Here is a 23981-nt window from a genome sequence, read left to right on the forward strand (position 1 = left end):
CTCTCCCCACGCGCGGGCTGGGGTCACGGGACTGCACTTGCTCCAGCGACTGGGCTTGTGCTGGTTCTGGTACTTTTGTGATGATTTAAGGTACGTTTTGTGATGTTTTGAGTTATAAACTCTTCCTCGCAGAGCCTCTATCCATGCAAAATCCTGTATTTTACAAGGTCTTCGGCTGCTGTTGTAGTGTGAGTTTGAGATAACAGCTCTGTCCTGTTTTACACTACAATAATGTAAATTGGCTTTCCTAGCTTGAATTCTCCCCTATTCGCTCTCTCCCAGAGGGTAATTTTACAAAGCTCGCAAGCAAATTCCACCTGAGCATTTCAGAATGCTGCGAGCATCCCTGAAAGCCGTTGTAAAAAGGTTGGGTCTGTTTTTATTTCACAAGTGTATTTCAGAGCTCTCAAATTCAAACCAGTCTGCTAAATTGCCCTAAATGAGCACCAAGTGCCTTCTTGTATAGGAGAGCCTGGAAAGTAGCTGAGAAGCCTTCAGATAACCAGGGAGATGTGGGCTTGGACCATGGGGAGTGGAGCTGACTTGTCAGAGGGGCCAAACTGATTGTTTACAGGCTGATTTAATAGATGTCACCATAAACCGGATATGATGGAGCTGGAGAACAGATCCAAGGTGTGGTAATTTGTCAAGCACTGCTCCAGGAACACGATGATGGGACCTCCAGGCTGGGCGATTTGGAGCTGATCTGGCTCCACTCCCCTGCTAAGCACAAGGCTGGGATAAGCTTTAATAGCCGATGTGGGCTAGAAAGAAAAGCAGGAAAAAAGGGAGTTTCTCTTTTTAAGGCCTAATCTGCTGCTGGCTTATGAAAACAGAAAAACGAGCAGCCTAGGATGATCTAAGACCTAAGTGCAGCATGCTCAGTGCAGAGCTGTGCACATCGACAGCCAACCTGTTGAATTCAGCATTGTAGGAAGTAAGCAGCGTGCCCAAGGTGGACAGGTTAGTTTGAAAAGTTAATCCTGTTATAATTAGAGAGAGTGTTGTAACAGCAAAATCGCAGAGTCACAAATCAGAGGGCGAGATGCCATCGAGACCTTACAGTGTGTCAAGTCTTGCAAGATTGGGACAGGAGTAACATGCATAGCAAAAACAATCCAGCCTCATGCTTCAAAGAATGGAGCAATCATCTGCGAGAGCCAGGGAAGGTTTCTCTGCTGGTCCAGCCAACAAGGTGTTTGGCCTTGAGGAACTTCAGGGGAGAAGAGTATCGTGTCCAATCAAGGACACAAAATCCAAACAAATTAAAATGCATCTGGACTAATGTGCGGTGATGTGCACATACGTTAAAAGTGCTTCCTGACCTTTACAGGGATTGTTTTATACCCTGGAGCATGACATTTTATTACTCTTGCCTTCTACATAATTTATCATAGAAAAATATTATTTTCGCTATAAAATTATGCACCTTCATTTTAAGCCCAGCAATAGTATTTAACTTTCTGATCCTTTTTGAAACTAATTTCCCCAGGCAAATTACATACTGTGCCAAGAGATTCCTTCAGCTTTAAATTTTGCTGCCATTAATGTCACAGAATGGGACATCACAGCTGAGAGGGTGATAATTTTTTTTATAACCTTGAAAGCAACAGAGTAGAGCACCTCGTTGGAGTTGCTCTCACACAGGTTTTCCAGTGGAAATTATCCCAGTTTTTCCTGTGCCGATTATGACCACTACGACAGTCCGCTTTGCTGCCCTGCTCTGATCCCCTTAACCTGAGCTAGAAGCCGTAATGGCAACAACTATTTCTATTTTTGCCTAAGCCCGCTATTTAGGCACTGTGCAAATGCATGGCAAAAGGCGATTTCTGCTGAAAAATGTTTTACAGCTGAAGCCCTCGTGCTGTGTTTGGGACAAATTCTGGTCTATATTGACAAAAAGGGGTTGGGCTTGGCTCTGCACACTACACTGGGCACCCAGGAGATGCCAGGCGTGACTCAGGCAGCCAACGCAAGTCAATAGGAGGGAAGAGAGACATATCTAAGTGGGATGCAAGAGACCCAGACCTCACCCAAGGAGCTCTCAGAGAGAGCCACAGGGCTAGAGAAATAGTGAAGCCTTTTAACTGGTTGTTGCCATAACAAGAAAAAAATAATGAATTTGGTTTGAATCAAACCGATGTGAAAAATCCAGTGAGGGGAAGGTTGGTGAAATGATATATTTTGGTCACTTTGTCCTTTCTTACTCCTTTTCTTTTCCCAGTTTTCGAGCTAAAAGCTGTTTTTAAAGCTTTGCTCATGCAGCATGGAAATTAAATGTTTTCTTTATCAATTAATGGATCAGAAAGTTTCTGTGCTTTCCCAGTTCCAAAAGCTGAAACCTCAGGGGTTTCTGAATATTCACTGAACACCTGAACATGCAAGAAGTATCCACCTGCAAAAAATGCAGTTTTCCACAAATGCATTATTTGCTAGGAAGCAGGGGGAGGCCATCATCATCCAACTCTACCAGTCCCCCAAAAATGCTGAGAAGATGACCAGCCTCATTTCTCCTAGAAAATGCAGTTCTTGACTCCAGACCAGAGGGAGGTGCCTCCTCTGCTTGACACCTGACACTGTAACACTCTCCTGATGTCCAGCTCTACGCCACAGCCTGCATTGTTTGGCCCCAGGTGTCCTAAACCTCAGCTCCTGACCAGGAGGGCCCTCAAGAGACCACCATGTCCACCAATGCACCCCAAGGCTGGGCCTGGAGCTAGATCTTTCCTGATAGCTACTTGGCCAACGTGGCGATGGGGACCAGACACCCACAGAACGGCTCGGTGGGGTGCTCTTCAAGCAACGTGGGGCTGGGTGACAACAGGTCTCACTTCAAACTAGACCACACCAAGCTCTGAGCTCCTCTCTCCTGTGAAAGTTGCTCTGTTTTGTCTAAAAGAGGGGAAGAACCCTTATGGTGGAGGAAGAGCAAGGCTGGAGGAACGAACAGGCGGTTAATGTATTCACCTTGACAACCCAGCTCAATGGGCTTCCTGCCCTGATAAATATTGAAGAATTTTATACAAATTGGAACTGGTTCATCAGGACAGTTTTCCAGAAACCCAGCCCAGATAGTCTTCCTGGTCGCTGCCGGGGGCCCTTCCCTCCACGGGAGGAGAGCACAGTCTGCAGCCTTGCTTGAAGGCTCGAGGGGGACAAGCACCCCTGTTGGTCTTCAGGGTGACCTGTAGGAGATGCAGGCTGGTGGGATCCCTGAGAAGGGTGGTTGCGGGGTGACCCCCCAGGCCGGTGGGATGGAGTGATGGCCACTGGCAAAGCTGCTGGGCCTTGAGTGCTGCAGAGGTCTTGTGTGCCATAAGCTAGAGGGGTTTGCGTGTGTCCAGCCACAGAACCAGGCATTTCCATAGCTGGAAGTGCCATCAAACAACAAAATTTGGGTGCCTCGGGGAAAAGGAGAGGGCTGAGCAGAGTTTGCAGACAGGGTGGTGACTAGGTGCGCAAGACAGTAGCAGGGCAGGCAAGTCCTGTGGAGGAGCCGACCATTTCCCTCCAAAGAGCTCAGCTTTGGGACAGCGGTTGGGGTCTGCAGAGGCGCAGTGCTATTGTGCATTCACCTTTGGAGCTGGTCCCTGCCCTGAGTGGGCCTGTCGGATGCACGATGGCCTGTGACGGTGTCTGAGCAAGGACAAGGCAGCCACATCTGAGGCTTTACCTTTCTCCGAGAACTTGGGTTGAGTTAACTCTTGGAGCCTAATGCAGAAGATGAGGGACCTGTCTGCCACCTAAAATCAAAACATTTCAGAGTTGGCTTTTAACCCAAGTGACGGAGAGAGGCTGACACTACAGAAGAGCTTGGGGTTGCTTTCTGGGTGACTCTGGGAGTTCAACAGAGCCTCTGATAAGAAATAAAGTTTTTTAACAGGTGTGAGGAGTTGAGGCCAAAGCAAAAAGTTTATGGGTTGGTGTACAAGCCAGGATTAACCCTTGACAAGCTAGGGAGAATTTTCCAGGAATGAAGTTCCTAGAGATAATCAAAGGTCTTGCACTAAAGCTGTGACTGACACCAAGAATCCCTTTAAAGAAGAGGACTGAGGCAGAGGGACAGGCAAGGCTCAATGGAGCGGGAGCAACAGCAGAGCCGTGCTGTTGTGGCTGCCTCCACCAGCTGGGACAATGGCAGAGCAGGGGAAAAAATGCAATCAGTGTCCCCACGGCTTTGCAAAGGCTCAGCAGAATTTTGCACATGGGTGACTAACAGGAGAATGGTGAGACTACAAGCTCAGGAAGAGTTTTCATGGGGACATCAGATTTTGCTGCAGCAAGAAATAAGGACTGTCAGCCAGAATGCAAGGAGGGCATTTCCAAATGTCATCTTAGACGCTTACGTGGAAGTCACTGCATTGCTGTGAGCACTGCTACCAATTAAAAAAAAAATTAAAAAAAGCAAGCTATATGCAGAGAGTAAAACAGCTGGACTATGAGATTTATAGTAATGAATTTACTTCCACAAAAGAAATATGCAGTCTATCCAAGTAGGTTAATAAATGCATTTGATCGAAAGGAGCAATGCTTAGTGTGGTAAAATGGGCCGAACCCTTGATCTTGTCTCCGCGATGCCCTCATGGAAAGAGCAGAGGACAGAAACGGGTGAGGAGGAATCTGAAGACGCCTTTCACAGGACAGGGAATCGCCCAGTCCCCTACCTTGGGGCAGAGGCTCAAAGATGCTAAAATGTCACTGCTCTGAGATGCTCTGGGTGAACAGAAGAAAGAATGGATGGAGGCACCAGCTCCGGTGGGAAGGATGACGTCTTTCTCTGAGATACAGGTTCAGGCAAGAGGTGGATTCTTGGTGAACTTGGCAGACAGGAGCGTGAGTGGTGCTCACTGCCATAGCTTCACAGCTCAGCACGTGAACTTGGACTGCCATTCAGCTGGGATTAAGCTAATGCCAAACTGTGACCTGCAGCACCTGAAGAGCTTGTAAATGCTCCCTCCTACTGACTGTGTAATGGGGAAGGCCAAATCTTTGACAGAAGGACAAGGCAGAGAGCAAGGGGGTGGAAAACATTGACATCTTCCCATCTTGCATTGCCAGAATGGGCTGTGGTACCCTGCATTGCTGTGTGCTCGGGGAAAGGATCTTTCACTGTAATCTGCAGGGGAAAAATAAGAGTTTCCTGTCTTTATTTTGGCCCACATTGGCTGAAACCACCCATAAACCACTAATTGCAACTGCTAAAAGGGAGCTGGCAGACATGAAACTTGCCCAGATTATAGAGATTACTATTTTATAGATAGAGCTATGATTTTCAAACTGAATGTGAGGCTGGGTGAGAGCTGGTGTCAGACGGACAAAACTGTAGTGTAGCAGAGCCCAAAGACAGACAGTTTTCATAGCAGTTTGACTTAAAAAATAAAGCAAATGGACTGTTGTCTCTCAGACAAAGTGCAAACTATGATTTCTAGAGCAACAACTCAGGATGAGAGTGTCAAGACAGATTTATACAGATTTTTCATAATAGTTTGTCAGGCGTGGCAAAATTACAGGCCAACTCCAGCAAAAGGGCTTCACATTTGGGACATAAGAAAAAAGGACCACTCGGAGTGACAGATTGGATTACGCTGATGACAGAAGACTACGTGTTATTCCTGAACTGTTATTCTCACTTCTGTGAGATAGCCTTGTTACATGGATGATTCCTCGACATCAGAGTTATGCTAGTAGAGAGGATGGTCCAGGATTTTCAGCAGTTCACAGTAATGTCTGTGGTTGCTTCGAGTCCCCACTAGACTTTATTCAACATGTAGGTAGGAAATGGCTTTAAAATAATGAATACATACTGAAAAGGGAAGGAGAATCAGGTCTGACCAGTGCTTAGCAGCAACAAATGAAAGGATGGCACCTACAGAACATGGTCAGCCACCTGCAGATACTTTGTTTTGTATAAAATGAAGCGAGGAGACCACTTGGGATGTTAGTTAGGCTCTGTAACCCAAGGAGCTAAGGGTTTGCAGAAGTGCACAGACATATAGCTAAACACGAAACAGCACTATGATTGCGGTCCCAGGGGTAACCACCACTTCCTGAACACAACAAGGATTCACACATACAATGAAAATCAGAAGCCAGAAACAACAGTTATTTCACATAAAGTTGCTCCACAATCCCATGAGTGCAGGGTGTGTGTAACCAGAGAGACACCCTTGGAGAAAAAAGAGGCAATACCTTCTGCGGCTGCCAGGAGGAGAGGAGGTAACAGGGGCTGGGCTTGTCTTTTTGCTGGGGACAGCTTAATTTGGCAGCTCACAGGGACAGTAAGGCAACCAGATGCTGGGACATAACCTTAACCAGGAAAAACAGACTCTCTTATTCCCAATGAGAACCACTCCGGTGATGCCACAATGACTCCAAGTTACAGGACAGAGCTCCTCAGAAGTTATTCAAACATCGTTAATTGTTTGGCTGTAAGGTTTTGAGGTCACAAGCTACAGGAATGATACTTCCATGTTTTGGCCGGGGAAGGAAGGTAGGATCTCAGGAACTGTATCTTTAAGCAGCTTAGTTCTAGAGACAGGAAGTCTGGAAATGGGCTGCAGCAGTGCAGATTTTATTATGCAATTTCTCTTGGAACTAGTCCCTGAATTAAGGAGTTATCCATTAAGCACCTGCCTCACCGCGCCTCCTGAGCACCACAGATGAAGTCCTCCGGAATCCAGGCAAGGGCTTAACCATCAGCTGGGGGAGCTGGGGTCCAGACTGGGAATCCTGGGTGCAAGTTTGCAGTGGTACGACTGGCTCGCTTGCTATATAGTGTCTTTCAAAGAGTTTCCTTTCTTCTCATAAAATCCTCCTACTCCATTTGAGCTTGTTCTGTGTTTGGCATTCCCAGTGGGTGAGACCATCTGACTCTTGCAAATACCAATACCAAAGAGCTGTGGTACCCCAAGCACTGCAGTAATATTAAGCCTTCTAGGTATTTAATCATAGCCCTGTTTCCAGGGGCAGTGGATAACAGTCAAGGTCTTCCTCTCCCTCCTGTCATTAACTCAATGCTGTTCTAATCCCATGGCAGGGGGCATCTGGGGCCATCCTCAGGGGACATCGTGCCATGGAGAAGCAAATAGGATCCAGGACAGAGCAGCAATAGGATCCTCCCCTACCCCTACTGTCTTGCATATAGGATTCCTTCCCTCTAAAGCACCTTCTTCCACTCCATCCCCAGGACTCGCAGCCCTGCTCTGATTTCACCGATGTGGCAAACCTGGCACTTGCTGTAGAGATAGAAGAGCTCTCCCAGCTAATCATGGCCTCTACGAGTCCTCCCATCTGCTCCCTGTTCCCAACATCGAGCACGTAGCGTTGCCCTGGCAGGCACGCTGGCACAAGCAGCTCCTGTTGCAGCGGTGTCTGGGCCTCTTGCTCGGTGGCTGTATGGTCAGAGCTGCAGTACTGGTGTAACGTCAGCATATTGCCTAGTGCCAGGCACCATGGACATCCTCTTGGAGCTACGTGGTAGCTGTGGGACCGCTCAGGTTCTGTTCCCAGTGGTCCATCTCCATCCAGACTTCATGCCAGAGCTGCAGAGCCATTGCAGCAGCAGACAAGGGGGTTATAAGGGGAGCAAAAGGCTATGGGTGTCTCCTAGCATCAGCTGCTCCAGCAGATCCTTCATTTCCAAGACCGCAAGTGACACAATGGGCAAGGCAAGCGCAAAACGTTACCCAAGCTGCAGTTCAAAATGCACTGACCAAACGTGTTAAAAATTTGAAGCAGCAGATAGCAAAGGGCACTTCTGTCCTTGGTCGTGCTTGACAGACAACCTGACCTGATTTCCAGCCCTCACCTTCCAACAGCAAAACACTTTCCCTCAACTTAAACTGGGGCAAATGCCTTGTATTACAGTAAAACACTGCTGGGCCAAAGCTCTTGTTCTCCTGCCTGGAGCTGCAGTGAGACAACAAACCTTGTTGCATGCTAAGCCATCCTAAAACAGACGGGAAATTGCTGCTTTTGAAGGAAATTAAGGCAGGCATAACCAAAGAGCACTTACTTGTGTAGCTACTGAGTAATATAGTGATAGAAGCAGAGGCCTGTAAGAGACCTCCAGCATGATTACAGTCAGTCCCTCAGCAAGGACAGGCACCATGTAAATAAATACGGAATTTGCAAGTAAATGTAATGAAATGCATGTAAATGTAGAAGTAAACGTAATGAATTCGAGTTTTGCAGTAAACAAAAGCCAGACTTACTCTTTGCAAAAGAAGGTATCATTATAGGTCTCCTCTCAACCAATAAAATGTTGCTGATTAATCCATGGCCGGCTTATGGACTTCATCAACGCATCCTCAGGATTGTCTCGGTGCCCTTCTCCAGCCCGTCCTCTGGTTGCGGCTGCTCTTCCAGGACGTACCGACATGTAGGCGATGAAAACAGCCCCAAGCAACCAGTTCAGGTACGAGGAGCCACATCGGCAGGGCACATCGCCGGGGGCTTATACGACCTGCTTCTCAGGTTGGGAACCAGTATGGAAATCCACAGAAGCTGATGAGCTCCAGCCTGTTTCGGGTTGGGGAAGTCTGTCTAGACAGAGCGTTAAAGCAAAGCTGGGTTTGGCCCTGGTCAGCTCAGGCTGGAGATCTGCCCTCATGTGAGACACCCAAAGCCCCACCGCGGAGGCCGGCGCGGCCACACATGAGGGTTGAGGAGCAGGAGAAAGCTGAGGCCATGGGTGTGCATGTCAGCCACGGAGTTTGGCGCTTGCGGGAGAGGGAGGGCACGGGGTGGCATGGCCTCCCCGGGCTGTGGGCGCTGCACCTCAGCTCTGAGGGCCTGGGGGAACTGGGGGCACTGAGAGGGGACGTTGAGAGGGGACATCCACGGTGGGACTGAGAGGGGAGGACAATGTGGGGAGCGACTGTGAGGGGGATGAGGGGAGACTAAGAGAGGGCAGCACGAAGTGGGACACTGAGAGGGGTCATCTGTGGTGGGACTGAGAGGGAACATGTTGAGGTGGGTGTTGAGAGGGGAAATCCATGGTGGGACTGAGAGGGGAGACTTGGGGGGGCAACTGTGAGGGGGCTGAGGGGAGACTGAGAGGGGACATCTTCATTAGGGCTGACAGGGGAGTCTGTGGGGGACTGAGGGGAAGATAATTCTGGGAGTGACTGTGAAGGGACTCAGAGGAGATTGGGAGGGGTCACTGTGAGGGGGACGTTGAGAGGGGACATCTGTGGTGGGACTGAGGGGGGAGTGTGGGTGGCTGAGGGGAGGCGCTGTAGGGGGCAACTGTGAGGGGACTGAAGGGAGGCTGAGCGGGGCACATCTGTAGCAGGACTGAGGGGCAAAACCGGAGGGGACTGCGGAGAGGATAATGTGGGGAGCGACTAAGAGGGGACACAGCGGGGGGAATGTTGAGAGGGGACATCTGACTTGGGACTGTGGGGGGACTGAGAAGGGACACTGTGAGAGAGACATTGAGGGGATATCTGCGGTGGAACTGAGAGGGGAGACTGCAGGGGGTGACTGTGAGGGGACTGAGGGCGGACATCTGTACTAGGATTGAAAGGGAAGACCGGGGAGCGACTGTGGGGGTTCTGAGAGGGGACATCTGCGTTGGGAAGGCTGTGGGGGGCGACTGTGAGGGGGCTGAGGGGTGACCGAGAGGGGGCACGGTGAAGGGGCAGCTGTGGGGGAAACCCCGACAGGAGCACGTAGGGGAGACTGAGGTGAGAGACCGGCGGCAACCGAGGGCGACGCTGCGGAGGGAACCGAGGGGGGACACCGCGGGCGGGCCACTGCAGGGGCACCAAACGGTTCCGTGAGGAGGGGACACACAGCCCCACCGGCCCCTCTGCGGAGCAACTGAGGACGACCTCGCCTCTTTCCGGCGCCGCTCGCGCCTTTCCGGCGTCGGCGGGGGCGGGGAGGGGCGTGCCGCCGTGCGCTGTGACGCCAGACGCAGGCCCCGCCCCGTCCCCGCCCCCATGGTCTCTGGAAAAGAGAAGAGAAAAAAAAACTTTTTTTTTTAATTGAGGAATCAACAGCCGCCATCTTGTCGCGGAGCCGGAGCGCGGCGCGAGCGGAGCGGGGCCGGGCCGGGCCGGGCCGGGGCAGCGGGGCCGCCCGCCGGGACACGGGCAGCCGCGCGGAGCGCCGCCGACGGGCAGAGGGGCTCGAGGCAGCGGGGCAGAGCCGGCCGGAGCCAACCCAGCGCCGCCGCCGAGACCGGGAGCCGCCGCCGCCGCCGCGCCGCGCTCATTGTTTTGGGGCGTTTTTGGGGTGTTTTCGGGTTTTTTTCCGATTTTTGTTTTTTTTTTTTTTTCAATTTTTTCCTTTTTTTTTTTTTTTTCTCTCTCTCCCCTCACTCCCCCCCACCCTTACCCCCCCCCAACCTCTTTTTCCCTCCCCCCCTCCTTCCCCCTCCCCTACCTCGGCCGCGGTTCGGCCGCGGGCGGGGGCGGGCGGGCGGGGGCCGGGGCGAACCCCCCGGCGCGGAGGGGAGGGGACGGGGCGAAGGTGAGGTGTGTGTGGTGGTGGTGGAAGAGGGGGGGGGGTGAGGGGGGGCGCTATGCTCCCCGACTCTGACTGACTGAGCCGCCATCCGGGCACCTCCTCGGCGGCGGCGGCCGCCGGGCGGGGGGGAAGAGGCCGGGAGGAGCGAGGCCGGCAGGGAGGGGGCGCTGGGCTCTTCCCCCACCCCGCCCCGAACCCTCCTCCCCTGCGGCCTGCTGCGGCGGCGGCCCGGCCCGGGTATGGGGGAACGGGGGCCGCCGCCGGTCGGGCACTGAGCGGCGCTGTTGTTCGACGGGGAAGAGAGAACGAGCTTCAACCCCCCCCACCACCACCACAACCTTCACCTCAGACTTACACCCCCCCGCCTCCCGGCTTCAACGATTTACCGGCTCGGACGGCCCAGCCCGGCTACCATGGCGGAGAACTTACTCGACGGGCCGCCCAACCCCAAGCGAGCCAAGCTCAACTCGCCGGGCTTCGCCAGCGATAGCACAGGTAAGGCCTGCGGGGCGGTGCGGGGGCGGGAGGGCCTCACCGGCGGTCCCCCCCCTCCCTTCCTCCGGCGGGCGGTCGGGCCCGGCGAACGCCGGGCCCGACCGCCCGCCGGAGGGGGGGGGGGGGGAACCGCCCGCCCGCCCTTCCTCGGTTCCCGGCGGGGGTGGGAACCGGCCTGGCGAGGTGCCGGAGAAGGGGAGGGGGGTGGGAAGAATCCCTCACGGAGCGTTTGGGCCTCCTCCAGTCGAAGTTACCGGGCGGGACCCGTACGCCGAGTACCGTCCCGGCTATAAATAGCGGTTGGGAGAGACGGTTTAAGGCCTTTTTTTTTTTTTTTTTTTCTTTTGAGTTGAATTTGCCTTTTTCCCTCCCGTCCATCGAGCGCTCCTTTCGTGGTTGAAAGGGATGGAGGGATCCGCCTCGGCTCGGGTGTTGGAGGGGTGTCCAGGTGAGGGGGGGTGCGGGCAGGAGAGGAGGAAGAGGACCCCCACCAGTGGAGACACCGACCTCCCTTCTTCTGTCTCTGCTCCTTAAAAACCTCATATATCGCCCACAACTAAAAGCCCTATGCAGGCAGCCTCTTCCCCTGTGCCCCTCCGTGCTACGGAATAAAAACACCCTAATACCATATTAATATTTTCCATTTTTATCCTCCCACCTGTGACCCTGCTGTAACACGCTCGGCTCGACCCGTTCGGAGCATTTTTATTTTTTTTTTTTCCTTGGAAAACGAGTAAATTGCAGATAATAATTTTAAGTTGTGGGGTTGCTTGCCTGATGAAATGCGCCGGCAGGCTGGCAGTCGCCGTGACTTGTCTCTGTGTCGCGTAGAGTCTTCGGCCTGCTTGGGTGGTTTTTTGGTTTTGTTTTTTTTTTTTTTTCCGTTGTAACGGGTTTGTAGGTAATGAAACACATCAAAATTTCTCATTTCCAGCAAGCGCGTGCCCGTTGTAAATACGCACGTGTGTGCATAAGAGCATGTGTACGTGTACTGACGTCTTTCAGTGTTCCAACTGTTTTAATCACTGAAACAGTGGTTTTATAGGGACAAGAAGTGTGTTGGACTTGCATTTCTGTTTTCAGAGATTAACGAATCTTGTCGAAGGCACAGTGATAAGTTAATCATGCTATGCCTGCTGTGGTTTTATAGACTGAAAAAATTATTACTATACTTGAACTGATAAATTCTGTGGGTTTTTTTGGTTTGCTTAATCTGCGTTTGGCAATAGCTTGTAGATACTTCGGTCCTTTTGGGTGTTGGGGTTTTTTTTGTAATGGAATCTTTGTAACCTGCAAATAAATTAAACGTTGAAAAGAAACTGTGTTGTCAATAAGAATTGGGAGAGAATATCTAGGTGAGGTCTTGTGATTGAACTACGTTAATCCCTTTCGTGGAAGCGGCGGAATATCATATGGAAGGCTGAGATGCAAGTTGCTGTGAAATGCACCACAGTAACTCAGGGAAAGCACAGTAGTTCTTTAATTCCTTAGCTAGACATTTTAGACTCTGCTGGTAGCCAGTGAAAGATGTTTAAAGCAGTGTCGTCTTTTTTTTTTTTTTTTTTTTTCCTTTTCTTTTTTGAAGTTCACTTGGTCTGTTCTGGAATGCTTCAGACATAATTACGTCCTGTTCAGCAAGTTCTAATGCGCCTCGGTGAGCTCTGTGCAGTGCTAGATATGTAAACTCCAACATCTGCATAAAGTTTTGCACAGCTTAGGCGGCCTTTGGTCACCAGGGATGGCAAACCTCAGGTTGTATTTTGAGCAAGTAGGAGAGTGTCTGTAGCGTTCCATCGTCATCCCCCGGTGTTATTCAGGCAAAAATACCTCTCTGATTGCGAGCGCAGGTAATGTTTGTGTGCTGAGAAGTGCTTTCTCCCCCAAAAATCTCTTTAGGTTTGTTGCCAGCAGCTAGTGCTGCTTGTTTGAAAGATCGCTGAGCGTTTCTGTGCATTGTAGCAGGCAATACAAATGGTTTGAGTAGCGATCACTATCACGTACCTGCTCCTGAACCTAAACCAGGCTGCGGCTCAAATGAAAAAGTTATGTTGCAACCTGGAAAGTTGCCTTTGTGGCCAGAGGTGCTTGGGTAGATGGGCTTGAGGCTCGCGCCCTGAACCAGCAGCGAGTTGTGTATTGGAAAACTGAATTGTAATTGCAGTCGTAAATCCGCGCTGTTTGATGCTGCAGCTCGCGTGAGCGGGACGTGCCCTAAAAGACGTTGCGTGAGGCCCGTTTGTGCAGTTCTGTTGCTGCACAGTCGGGCCCCGAGCCTGCGAATGCTCGTAGCTGGGCATAGCGGTGCGACAGCGAAGGGCCTGATGGCGGGCCGGAATGTTCGGCAGAAAGCAGCTGCTCATCCTTGCTTATATTTCGCTTTATGCTTTGATGCGGTGATGTTAAGCAACTCCTTTTGTCAGGGTAAATTTTAGCTGCCTTTAATCTTTCTGATAAAAATAGCTTCTCAGCTTACCGGAGCAAAGTTTGTGCAATTGAAATTGGTCTACTTACGTTCTGAAAATATGACCTTTTCTGGTAAACTTAAGCAACTAAATCAAATGTCTGGTCTCAGAGAAGGGACTAGAGATTAAAGGGTAACAGAAACGTGTACCGTGACCATTGTTAAGTTTCACGAATAGTCCCATTTCGCAGTTGCTCCGCTGCTCTTTGTATCAATAAGGAAGGTTAAGATTCGTGGCTGTTAGCTTAGCTTGCCATTGCTGTGTGATATTGAACGAGCTGACTCCTGTTGTAAAATGTCCATGGGAAAGATTTTTTTCCTTGGCTAGGCAGGTAGGAGTAGTGCTTTTGTCTAATTACCGCTTTATTAGATACATGGTATTGTTCGTACCTAAGCATTTGTCTCCTCTATAACTGTTATGAGGCATTCTCGTCTAGCGTGCTGCAAAATAGACACAGGACTCATACAAAAAGTAGATTTACAGTAACTTTGGTTATGGCAGCGTACTGTTTTAATGTTGAGTGTCGTCATTACTTTGTACGTTGTTGGCATGGGTCCTTCGGCAGAATATACAGTGACCTGGCAGCGTTCCTGAGTTGGTCTTGGTCTGAAGATTGTGAAAAACGTGCTTGAATGGAGCAGCAGCAAAGCTGGCGTTCTTCAGGTGCCCCTTTGCCGTGGTTCTGCAGGTAGCGTGGTGGTGGTCTGTGTTGCGTTGCAAGTAATGCCTCTGTCTGCATTTGCTACGTACCCTGCAGCCTTCTGCCGTTCTATGCTAGTTCCAGAAACGACAAATCCTAATTTGGGCCAAAGCAGAGGGTGTCCTTACCTGCATTATGAGTTAATGAATTCCTAAAGTGGGTGAAGCTGGAAAGAAGGCAAGATGAGCAGTTTCAAAAGTCTGTCAGAGCTGGATTTTCACCTCATACTTTCTTGTGTTTGTGGCTTTGTTGGGTTTTTTTTTTTTGTTTGTTTGTTGTTTTTTTTTTTCTTCTTTCTCCCCTCTCCACAACTTCAGATAAACAGTATGGTGGCTGCTGCTGCTGCAAGAGCTGCAGGCTGAGACCTCCAGTGATTCACCTTCTCTGTATGGCCTGGTGTGTTAGCATCACAGTGACCCTGTTTTAAAATTGGGGAAAGACTGGCCTTGTCGCACGTTCCTTTGTACGTGCCGAGATATGTAGATCTCTGGCTAACTCCCAGCGGGCTACAGAACTTCGCAGGAGGGAGTTTGCGTCAATACGCAGCCTGATTTATCTTACTCTCCTGCCAAAAAACAGATAGGTGTATTTCAGTGGATTTGGGTTTTAGTTTTAGAAGAGGTGGGTTACCTTTAAAACAAAGTAGCTTAAGGAGAGACAGCCAGGCTTTCTAAGCTTGTGTTTGTGTACTTAGCTGAGACTTCAAATGGACTGACGTCTCGGTGATCTAAAACCAGATTTTGTTTGTGCACATGAAAGCATTACTATGTATGTTTTAGAAGGGCTCGTTCCTGCATAGTTGCAAAGTTTGATGGAAGCCCGTTTAATCACTCTGCTCTTGTTTTATATGATGCGTGCAAAACTTTCGTGTTATTTGTACACTGTGACAGTAAGAATCGCTTTTATACGCATGCTTTCTCCATCTCTCCCTGCAATAAGAACAAGGGTAATTCCATTACGAGAAGAGACTTGGGTTTATAAGCAGAAAACTGGGGGAAGAAATGCTTCTTCTGGAAAGATGTAGGTGAAGGAGTGCGTATAGTTGTGATTATTTCACGCAAATTTCCTTTGTTTTGTGGTACTTGCAGCATAACTAGCCCGGATGGGAAAAAATGCAGTGTGATATTTCAGGGCTATGTTGTTTCTTAAGACTTACCGTGTACCTGTATTGATGGGGGTAGTGGATGGGAGATGATGAAGCCATGCTAAAGTGTTTACTCTGAGCTGTGAGCTGTGTTGAGTTTGATACAAGCTAGATTTCTTTTTTTTTTTTTTTTTTTTTTTTTGCACCTTAAGTGACTGCAGTAGTAATCTGGGACAGGAGATCGGTAAGATTAGAAATTGGCTCGTTTATTGAGAGTCTAGCACAGCTTATTCTTACCAATTCATGAAGCATTGCTGATAGCAGGTTATTGTATACTTTCTCATTGTTTGGGTTTTTTTTTTTTAATAGACTTCTCCAAGGAGTTTACCACTTAACATCTGTGTGAGATGAAAAGTTGAGCAGATGATGATTTTATGTGTCAGTCTGCAGTCCTACAATTGTGCCCCTTCCTTTTTTGAAATTCATACTTTCAGTGATAATCACATATGTATTTGGGAGTTCATCAAATTGATGACTTAAAATTAACGTGGTAAATGCTGTCTTGTGCTGTGGCATTGAGCTCCTGGAGAAACCCTGCCAACAGCAGGCAGGAATAAAGACTGTGCTCGGGGGGTCAGTCTTTGTTGTACCCCAGAGATCTCTTGATAGCTTGTGAAATGATTCCCAGTTTTCTGCTGCAGATTATTCACTTTCTATTCTGGCTGAATGTTCCTTGGAGTCATAGTCCAGTGCCATTAATTATTTCTGCAGTGACATGCTGTGTTTTGCTATTACATCTGCAACTTCACGTTAAAAAAAACCCCACCTATTCTCAGAGTTTATTTTTATTAGAGACTTTGTTACCTGCTAATAGAGAAGAACGTGAATAAAAAGCTCTCTCAGTTAGCAAAATACTGCAGGTTAATGTGAAATTGGGGTGGAGGGAGTAGTTGAAAAACAGGATTTGAAAAATTCTGGGGTTTGTTCTTATACAAAGAAAAAGCATGTGGGATAGCTTAGAAATCTGACACTTCCATCCTAATTTGGTTTACACTTTCAAGAATTTTTGCTTTGTAAATCTTCCTTTTAACATATGTTATGTTTTCCATCTGTCTTCTCAGATGTCTGAGATGCAGAGAGAACCTAAATCTTTTATTTGGAAAACTCTCTTTAATAGAAGTGTCTCAACAAATACTATCAGGTATTGTGCAGAACCATAGTGTGAATCAAAAGCAAACTGAAACTTCTATTATCACTGGTAATTCGCAATTGTAACTCAGAATCTAAGTCTCTTAATGTATACTCTCCAAAAGCTTTACTTCATCTTGCTTTTCCTCTTTTCTTAGCACCATTGAGAAGTAGGGATCTTATTTGGAACATTGGATAAATATTGTGTCTTTGATTTGAAATAACTACGTGTGTGTGTGTCTATATTTTTATTTATACATATGTAAGCCTATGAAATAATCTCCTGCTTCTCTGAGGGTCATCTTTAATGCTGTGGGAACTTCCTCAGGAAGACAGCGTTGTCAAAAAGAGTTGCTCTTTCTAGGTGACCTGCCTCCCAGTCTTGCAGGTAGACGTTGTTTCATTGCTGCTCTCGGACATCTCTGAGGCACACATCGGAACTGGCTACTTTCTGTTGCGCAGTGAGAGGGGAAACGGAATATTAGATGCCAACCCCTGTCCCCGTGTGTCACACCTGAACAGCACAAGCTTCTCTCTCGCTCTGCCCAACTTTACCGCAGCCAGTACTTTGAAGCTGTTTTAGTGGGTGTTGTTGATGACATAACTTCTGTGTCATCTCCTGTGTAGTTTCATCTAATGGAGCAAAGAAATGTGGAAATTACCAAGAGATTTGAATTCAGTAAGTACTGAATGTATATCTGTTTTGTAGTAGCTGTGAAGTTTTTTCCTAAGGTTCATAAACTCCTTTAAGGAAAGTATTAATGAGAATGATTCAGAACAGCCTCATCTCACTGAAATTAATGCTTTAAAGTAAAATAGATTTGTGAGGGCATTGGTTTTTCTGTATTCAGTCAGTTACGGTTGGAAGCTTTTTTAAGAGTGAAATTTATAAAAAACGTTAGTTTCAGGCACGTTTGCTGTTGCTTCCTTATGCACATTTGGTTTATTTTGTGTTTGTTCTTGCAAAGCTGAATTTGAGTTGCCAAGCAAATGACCCTTCACTTATTATTTGGTATCAGAAATAGGGATGAAAATGTGGCATTAAAACAAATAGAATGGAAACACGCTTCTTGCAGCTATTATACGTCATAAAGGAGACACAGAACTTGCCTGTTTCTTAGTAATCTTCTGTAACACTTTTTTGTTTCCTAATATTACCTCAAGTACATATTAATCACTGCTATTTTAGCCTTCACAGAATAGGCTTGTTCTGTGCTTCTGTTACAGAAGGTGCATGAAGGTGGGAACTTTCAGAGAAGGACTTGTGTAGCTGAAGGGAGTGTTTGGAGCAGCCCGAGTTAGAAGGCAGTGCTGAGCACGAATTTCTCACCACCGATGCTGTCAGTCATCGTGGGGAGGATGGAGGACTGAACAATTTAAAATCTGAAACGCCTGGTGTTGACCTGTGTATTTAGTAAGAAGTCAGTGGCCAGAGAACGTCACGGTTAAAGTTTGTCAAGATAATTCATGTCTTTGTATGTTATCTGCTGATTTTTTCCCAGATGTGCAGCGAGGGTGGCACAGCCTTAACATGAAGCAGTGGATCTGTCACTTGTGTGAGCAAACTGAAGGCATTTGCATGCAAACACTGTTTTCGTACAGACTGTGCATTTCATGCTGCCTTAAGCAAATGCCCACTATTAATTACTGGATTCTCAGATGATTCGTCTTTAAAGGGTTGTCCCGAACTTAAATGTTTTGTCAGCTTTTAAAATAGGGCAACAGAAGAGATGTGTGTGTTTGTGATAGGATGAGGAGATCTCGCTTCTGTTAATGTGCTCCAGGAACCCTAAAATATTTAATCTTCATGAGGATGGTCTTGTGAATGAGAACCTGGTAACTGATGTTACCAGTGTGGTGGTCTCCCAGTCTATAGGCGGATTCCTTGCCTCCTCTTCCTTCTGTCCAGATTTCTGCTCTTACGGCAAAGTAAATGACTGAGGCCTTTTGGTCAGCAAGTGTGTGTAGCCTGGTTGCTACTTGAGATGTGACAATAGTCATGTCCGTGTTGTTCATGCTACTGGGTAGGATTTAAAGTTACTGGCAAGAGCAGACATGGCAATAGTGTCAAAATAGTGAAGACATCTTGGGAAACAATTAAGAGGAAGAACAGTTATGGAGAGGTGCTGTAGGACCAGAGGAAAGCAAAGTCGATCCATCGTTTGCCATCTGATGCTTTGTAGGACAGATCAGAGTGAGTGCTCTTGTTGGGCTGCTTCAGCCACACATTTCGGGGGTTATTTTGCTTTTATTCCCCTCTGGCATCTGGGAGATGAGAGACTAGCTTCTTACCTGAACACATTTTTCATATTTATTTCTGTATATTAGCTTTGGTACCACGTGCATTTAGTGTGCCCTTATATACTACTTCGTTTTTAATGGTGGAACATTCAACTATTCTGTGATTATTACTTTAAAATATTTTTTTTTAATGGAAAGGCAGTAGAAGTAGACAAAACAATGGTTATTTGTGAAAGAAGCAAGTATCTTATTTTTTTCCAGACCTTCAACGTCAGATTGTATTTTCATTATGAGCACAGCAAAAGAGAGATGTCAGAGACAATTTGGATAAGTGCAGTAGTGAGAAACTTGAGGTTATGACATTGCGATGCACAACATGCAAGTGGAAAGAGGGGCTAGGAACTAAACTTGGTGTAATCAAGGAAGGGCCTTGGTTTATACCGTTCTGTTTTCAGGGAGGTGAGAAAGTAGCTGAGGGAGAAGAGTTGGTCTTTCCTGTATCAGGTAGTTGTTGTTATCGCCCACGTTAGTTGTGGTATAGGGGGTATAGAGACGTGCATTTTCCCCATCCTGACTTGTATGTCTGGTGTTGGGGCTGGTGTCAGGAGTGTTTTTAAGACCGAATCAATAATACCGGTAGTATTGCAGTGGAGGTTAGACGAGAAGTGATTCTTTTTCATTAGCTTCTTGATTTGTTTGCTCTGTGTAATGAGCTTCAGTTTTGAAAAGTCACTTAGTTGCTGAAGTCTTACAGAAATGGATTGGGGGAGATTTTAGGAGCTTGAAGCTACTTTAATTTAAGATTAACTAGATTCTAAGCTGATTGTGTCCCTTTTGGTTATTGGGATGCACAAAATGGATCTAATTTAATTGATTTTTAGGAACTGTGTTGCTGCTTAGTTGCATGTCTGTACCCTGGATGGTATTCATCTTACGGAGAATCACGCTTTGCCAGGAAAAAAAAAAATTGCAAGGGAAGCGTGGTAGAATGAATGCCTCCTTCTCAATCTCCCTATCCCAAAAGTCCCTGCCATAGGAAAGCAAGAGAAGGGCAAGTGTGACACCCGTTTCCAAGAAAGGCTAAAAGGACAAAACAGGCGACTACAAACCGATCAGCCTCCCTTCCATCACCAGGAAGCTCATGGAGGAACTGGAGTCAATTTAGTGAAGGGCTACCAAGGAGGTCAGGGGGCTAGAGCGCTTGCCCTTTGAGAAGAGGCTATGGACCTCCTGATGTCCCTTCCAACCTGAGTGACTGCGAGTCTGTAATAGCGTAGTCTGTGATAATTATTCTAATGAGTTTCCTAGAGGCAGGTACCTGGAGTGCCTAAACGTGAGGCTCATTTCTGTGTATCGATATATTTGAATTTTGACCAGCCACTGACTTAGGGGTGAGCAAACCAGACTGTATTTCCTTCTCATCCCAAATGCAAGTAGTTCCAAAGATGGGGCAGAAGGAAATTTAGTTAGATATTTAACTCTGTTATTATGCAAGCTGTAACTTGCTAGGACCCATCCAGATGCCTGTTATTGGAGCTCTGATTTCCCCCCTCACCCTCCTCCACCCAGCCTTTAGGGTCTCCTTGGCCCAGCCAGGTCCCTCATCACTGGCTTTCTCAAACTGATTGTTAAAAAGTGTTCTGAAAAAGTGATGCTCTTCTTCTGAAAGTCAAGGTCATATGCACGTCGGTTTGCTGTCTTTCTTTGTGTCTCATTAGGTTAAGATGCTAATGTAAAGTTTCCTTACTGGAAATCTTATTTTTTCTATGAATGCATTGTTTAATTGCTTTAAAACATTAAATGCGCTAATTATCTTTTATGAAACAATAAATTATAGAATCCTCAAACCTCGAAAGGAGTTTGGAACGGATGTGGTAATTGCTGACTGCACCAAACAGTATGGCTATTGAGTTGGGTTACCTGACATTGAATTTTAGGGAATGGCTGGAGCTCTGAACTGTTGAGGCTTTGTCTGCTGGGGTCTGGCATGATTGAAAGAAGCCTTACAAAACAAAATTGGGCTCACTGAAATGTAACAGCCATGTTGGCATGAAAGAAAGGCACGGTGAAAATACTGCTTGTGTGCTGGGACTGCAGTGTGACTTCAGTGTCTGCTCTGTGGATGGGCAGTCAAAGTTTGGGGCAGGAAAACTCCCAATCACATTTCAAATGGAGATTATGTGTTAAAAAATATAGTTCTCCTCCCGCTTGCTGTGTGATATGTTTGAGATAATAAATCACTTAAGGTATTTCTTTAGAATGTTTGTCACCTCTCCAGACTGAGTTGAAGGGAAAAAAATGGTGACATTGAAACATGTTAATTGATTGAATATGTATATTGAGAAAGAGTCTCCTGATAACAGTTGCAAGTAGTCATACAGATGAAAATGTTCTGCTTGAGAACGCAGCACAGTTTTTTCTTCTGAGAAGGCTTGGAAGGAAACAGAACATCTTTTTTTATTCTGTTTGCTGAAAGTGTTGTCCAGGAAGGCAGAAAACTGTGACATTTAAGCTCATAAAACTGAAATTAGGAGAGAGTGTGTCTCAAGTGTGGTTATCTTCTATGTGTGAAAATAGCTGCTCAAAGAATGCAAAATTCTCAAACTGGAAAAGGAGCCCTTTGGAAAGAGTGGGGGTGTTGTAGTTGCCTAGTGCTTTTCCATCCCTTCGGAAAGACATGTTATCTGGTTTTTGGCGCTCTCCTGTTAAGAGGCCGTTTGGTTTTATGCAACGGAGATAATGAAAGGTGTGAGGTTTAGGGTCGGAAGTGCCATGTGAGAGCTGAGACGCTACGAGGTGGGTCTCCGCAGCCTTAGTCAGCTCTACTGCTTCCTGAGCACTGAAATCAGAAGTATGTGTGTTATTAGTAAAGGGAATCTATCCTCTTTTAAAACAAAGACCTTTTTTTTTCCTGTTCTGTTGCATGCTAGGTAAGCAGCAGGTTTGAGAGATGGAGCAGGTACAAAGCTCAGTAACTGGAGTGGGACTCCTCAGTGTAGGTGGGTTTTGAGCATTGCTTCAGATGACTGTATGTAATGGCAAAGGCATCTTTTTTTTTTTTTTTCCTGGGACTCTTGGTAGCTGCCGTTGACTTTGAGAAATAGTTGAAGCATTGAGAATGGGATCAATTATGCTCTTCTCGTGAGAGTGAGGGGACTGAGGTCACTTTTCATTTTGCTACCAGTAGAAGTGGGCTGCATTCTTATTATGGCAGATTTTTCTATGTATATATTTCTATGTATATATATTTTTTTATATAACTGCCAAAACAATATCTTATCTTTATGGATTTGTTGCAGGCATGCTCAAGTAGACTTTTGTTTTCTGTTGTATTTTATAGCTGTTGTAAAATGTGCCTTGTGTTGATGTTTTTAACATACAAAACTCTGATTAAAATATAAAAGCAGGAAGATTAATCATTGCCTGAACATTTAAATACTCACTGAATTTTTACATGGCCACTGTGCTAAGCTGTTTACCTGCTGTTTATTTTCCTGCTGGCAGAGCCGTAAACTTTCCGTGCCTAACCTGAACGTATAGCTGCCTTACAGGAGCTAAAGAGTGGCAGATTATTTTAGGTTTTAAGAGGCAGCATTCCCAAATGCTTTCTTCACTCTTTTTGTAAACTGTAAAAACATTTCCAATCCTTGGCTCTGGCAAGAATTTTAAGAGTCCGGCCAGCCAAACAAAAACATTTGAGCACTTATATTCCAACATCCCATTTTGAAATACAACTGGAAAAAAATACTCTTTTTTTAAGCCACCGAAACATCTTCCCCCTCCCCTTCTTGGCCCCTGGCCCCAAGTGTGCGCGCACACACACACACACACACACACACACACACACACACAAATATATATCTTTTTTTTTCATGAAATATTAACAGTTTGAGTGCAGAAACTTGGAAAAACACCGTTCATGGGATTTTAAAAAGTTGTCTGAAGAAGCGCTGTAAACCTTGAACTTCCCAGTGAGCTGGGGTGACGAGAGCAGTTCAACAAAGGCGAAGCTTCAGCCGTGGACCCTGTGTCACCACCCTTCGTGACACGCAGGCAGATGGCTTTGGTTGTGCTCCAGGCTGCAGTCGCCGCCGCCGTCGGTGAGAGGGGCTGCGCTGCAGAGACCCGGGCACCGGGGACTCACTTCGAGCCAAACGGGGCTTGGCGCCGAAAACAGGCGATGGGGTTTTCATCGGAGGGGGGTTGGAGATGGATGGAAGGTTAAAAATAGTGAAATCTTGGAGGAAGGGAAGTAGAAGCAAAACGTACAGGAAGAGACACAAATTGCAGCACAGCAAGTGTCGAGCGGTGGTGTGGGAAAGAGGAGGAGAGATGAAGTCATCGCTGGAAAGAATGTAGTTGAAGGTACACCGGGAATTTCTGTAAAAGACAAGCTGAAAAGGTGAACTAAACAACTGAAGGGAAAGGCAGCAAGTAACAGTGAAATTAGAAATACTTTAATGAACCGAGCTAACAAAAATGTTAGTTCTTTACTTCCCTGCTTGAAAGGGAATAGGAGGTCTGTTCCTGAGCTCTGGTGTGTTTTGCCACAGCCAGTGTGATGCAAACCTGGAAGGATTCCTCAGAGCTTATTGACTTTAGTTGGTAACGATGGTAAGATGTAGGGCCCTAAAGGACATGCTGCTGTGAGTGTCTCAAACCAGGCAGAATTTAACATTTTTGTATATGTTTACTGTGACTGTTTATGTAATTCGCTGGTCATTGCAACACATCAGAACGTTGGTTTTTTTGTTGTTGGTTTTTTTTTTTTTTTCAGTTAGGTTGACTTGACAATTCAAAGGCTGATGAATGCATCATATTTCAGTATCAGTAGTGCATCCTAGCTTTGTGGTACGGGTTACGTGGTATTTGGGTTTTGTTGTTTCTTTTCAATGCAGTTAGTGTGGGCCGGGCTGTCACTTGCTGTACCATCTTATGCTGCTTCTGCAACCTGATTCTTGCACTAACTTTTTGTGGTTGAAGAATGAATTAAACTTTAAAACAATGAAACTTTTGGGATGCCCTTCTTCCAAAAAGACTTTTTTCTAACCTGGAAAAATTTTGGTTTCTCTGTTGCTCACTGTGAGGGACTAGGGTTTTTCAAAGTTGGCTTTGGGAGGGCAAAATAAAGTTTTCATATATTTCTGTTATGTTACAGTAAAAAATGGTTGGTTTAGATCACATCCTTGGACTGGAAAACTTTTCTGATATGTGCTGCATGTTTGAATTCATCGACTGACGAATTCAGGCTACTCTGATGAATTCAGGCTAGTCTGCTCACATGTTTATTAATACTGCTGTATGCACTTGTTCTTATGTCTTCAAATATAGAACT

At 46.7% G+C, this 23981-nt stretch overlaps 1 protein-coding gene across 1 annotated transcript in view; it reads left to right on the forward strand.

Moving 5' to 3' along the window:
• Window positions 1–10538: 10538 nt before the first annotated feature.
• CREBBP (CREB binding lysine acetyltransferase) overlaps window positions 10539–23981 on the forward strand; it is a 97236-nt gene continuing 83793 nt past the window's right edge. Inside the window, exon 1 of the mRNA XM_082490367.1 lies at window positions 10539–10971. Coding sequence (XP_082346493.1) covers window positions 10890–10971 — 82 coding nt within the window. The 5' untranslated portion in view covers window positions 10539–10889. The remainder of the gene's footprint in view (window positions 10972–23981) is intronic.

This window comes from Vanellus vanellus (genome assembly GCF_965231255.1).
Source record: "Vanellus vanellus genome assembly, chromosome: 14".
NCBI lineage: Eukaryota > Metazoa > Chordata > Aves > Charadriiformes > Charadriidae > Vanellus > Vanellus vanellus.